Genomic DNA, 2,500 nt, shown 5'->3' on the forward strand with positions numbered 1-2,500 from the left:
TTGAACAACCAACCACTGTATTAAAAAAAACACACACACATCTACAGTATCAACATTTTTCGTGGCTTAATTTAGAAATGGGATCTTATAGATGTATGAATCAAGATCACGTTTTTCTTGATGATTAATTATGCAGCCCTAGTTACCACTAGTACAGTGATATCGTATGTACAGTGACGTATATGAACTACATTGCTTGGGGGTGATATAAACCATAAATGACAGCATATAGGCCTAAGGAAAATGCAGGCAGCGGTGTCATGTAAAGGGCATGAGCTCTCTTGAGCTCTCACTGTTGTATCTGGGACAATGATGTGGTTGATTAAAGCAGATTTCATTGTTTGTGTGTGTGTAGAAGTGTGATAATAAAATCCCTACTTTGAATGTATTTTTAATTATGTTTATATCTTCCTGTGTGTGTGTGTGTGTGTGTGTGTGTGTGTGTGTGTGTGTGTGTGTGTGTGTGTGTGTGTGTGTGTGTGTGTGCAGTGCCAGCTCTCCCAGGCCCTGAACGGCGTCTCAGACAAAGCGAAAGACGCCAAAGAGTTCCTCATCCAACTCAAGAACATGCTGCAGCAGATTCAGGTAACTGCACTGTTTTAATGTATTTATTTATATTTGTGCATTTTTGTGCTTTATTAGACCGTTACTGTAAGAGAGACAGAGATGAAATGGGGCAGAGAGGGGAATGACATGCAGAGAACGACCGCAGGCTGGATTCGAACCTGTGGTCTGCTGTGGAGAAGACTGAGACTCTATGGGGGAGGGGGCTCTAACCACTACACCACAAACGCCCATCATAACTCCAATGTTATGTGTAACCAATGTCTTGTAACTGTTGTAGACCATTTCACCGACACCAACTACCCGTTGCTCGTGTGATGGCCAAGAGCATTTGAAAACTCAACATCTGGGCTGTGTTCAAAACGGCTTACTAACATCCTCCCTCCTACATACTCAACACTCCATACTGTCTACTTAACCATCCATTGTGTATGCGAGGTTCGTCAGACTGTTTACACTGAAGTATACAGAAGAAAATATAGAATTAAAAAAAAAATACATTCCGTGTCATTTGAAAAGACGCAATGCATTGTGGGGCGGTTGAGTAGGAAAAGTAACCTATCGATCCATACACAAAATCTTCCCGGAAGTAAGTACTCATCCGGGCATTTCTTTCCTACACAAACTCGCATACACAACCACGACATACTGACAAATTGACGTCAACATTAGAACAAGTAGCACGTTAGTAGGGCTTTTTCAAACCCAGGCATGCTTTCTCCTCCTTCCACTGTCCACACCTGCAAGTCATAACTGAGGGCTAGAAGCTCATTCTCTATCCAAACAAAAGCCATGAGCACATACGCAGGGTGTGTCCTCCTCTCCCTGTTATTAACATTAAGAAGTTGTTCAAATACTTTTAAGTAGGTGAGGCTTCATAGCTCAGTGGTTAGAGCACTGGTCTTGTAAACCAGGGGTCACGAGTTCAATTCTCGTTGAGGCCTAGATCTTTATAGTCTGACCTTAAGACCTTGGCTGCATCATCCAAAGGACTGGCTAACCCTGCGATCCAATACCCATACTAGTATCTACTATTTAATATGGTAGAAAAAAGATTTAGGATATCCTGATTCTTGTGGCCAGATTTAGTATGGTTAGAAATCCCCAGATGTCTACTACATCCGTCCGAGAATTTTAATGTTGAAAACAGCATCCTATTTGGCCGATTCTAACCCACAATCCAGTGCGCACCAGAAGTGACGTCACATCGAAGGAGCCTCCATATGAAAACAAACAGGGATGTGACGGATATAAAAGCAAGAAGCAAGATCAAGGTGCAATGTTATGATGAAATAAATGAGTAAAAGTATGTCCCAAGTGTATACCTACTGCATGCTAACTAGATTATTGTTATGATCAGATGTAGTATGTAGAATAGAAACAAGAAAGAGTATGCGATTTGGAACACAGGGAGACTTTCTCCTCCTTCCACTGCCACACACCTGCAAGTCATTACTGAGGGCTTAAGGCTCATTCTCTATCCAAACAAAAGCCATAAGCACATACGCAGGGTGTGTCCTCCTCCTGTTAACATTAAGAAATTGTTCAAATGCCAGTGAGGACATGAGGCTTCATAGCTCAGTGGTTAGAGCACTGGTCTTGTAAACCAGGGGTCACGAGTTCAATTCTCGTTGAGGCCTAGATCTTTATATGTGTGGTCTCGAAGACCTTAAAGGCCTACTTCACCGGTTTGAATATGAAGGTGTATTGAATTCTGAGATCCTATGTTTTTTTTATTTTATTTTATTTAATTATTTCAGGACAATGCACATTGATAAACATAGTCATTACAACATGTAAATGTGCCAGATTGTAGCCCAGGGGCTAATTTCCATCTGTTGTCCATAGGCAGGTGGATGTTACAGTAAAAGCAATACAAAAGATATACAATAAATACATAACATGAAAAGGTTCTATAAAAAGCAAGGACAAACAT

General features: G+C 41.0%; 1 protein-coding gene across 1 annotated transcript in view; it reads left to right on the forward strand.

Moving 5' to 3' along the window:
• trim67 (tripartite motif containing 67) overlaps positions 1-2,500 on the forward strand; it is a gene marked incomplete at both ends in the record, with an annotated part of 75,034 nt that overhangs the window by 28,714 nt on the left and 43,820 nt on the right. The window contains one exon of the mRNA XM_080048434.1: positions 490-585. Within this exon, the coding sequence (XP_079904560.1) occupies positions 490-585 (96 nt within the window). The remainder of the gene's footprint in view (positions 1-489; positions 586-2,500) is intronic.

The sequence above is a fragment of the Ammodytes marinus genome (genome assembly GCF_949987685.1).
Source record: "Ammodytes marinus genome assembly, chromosome: 19".
NCBI lineage: Eukaryota > Metazoa > Chordata > Actinopteri > Uranoscopiformes > Ammodytidae > Ammodytes > Ammodytes marinus.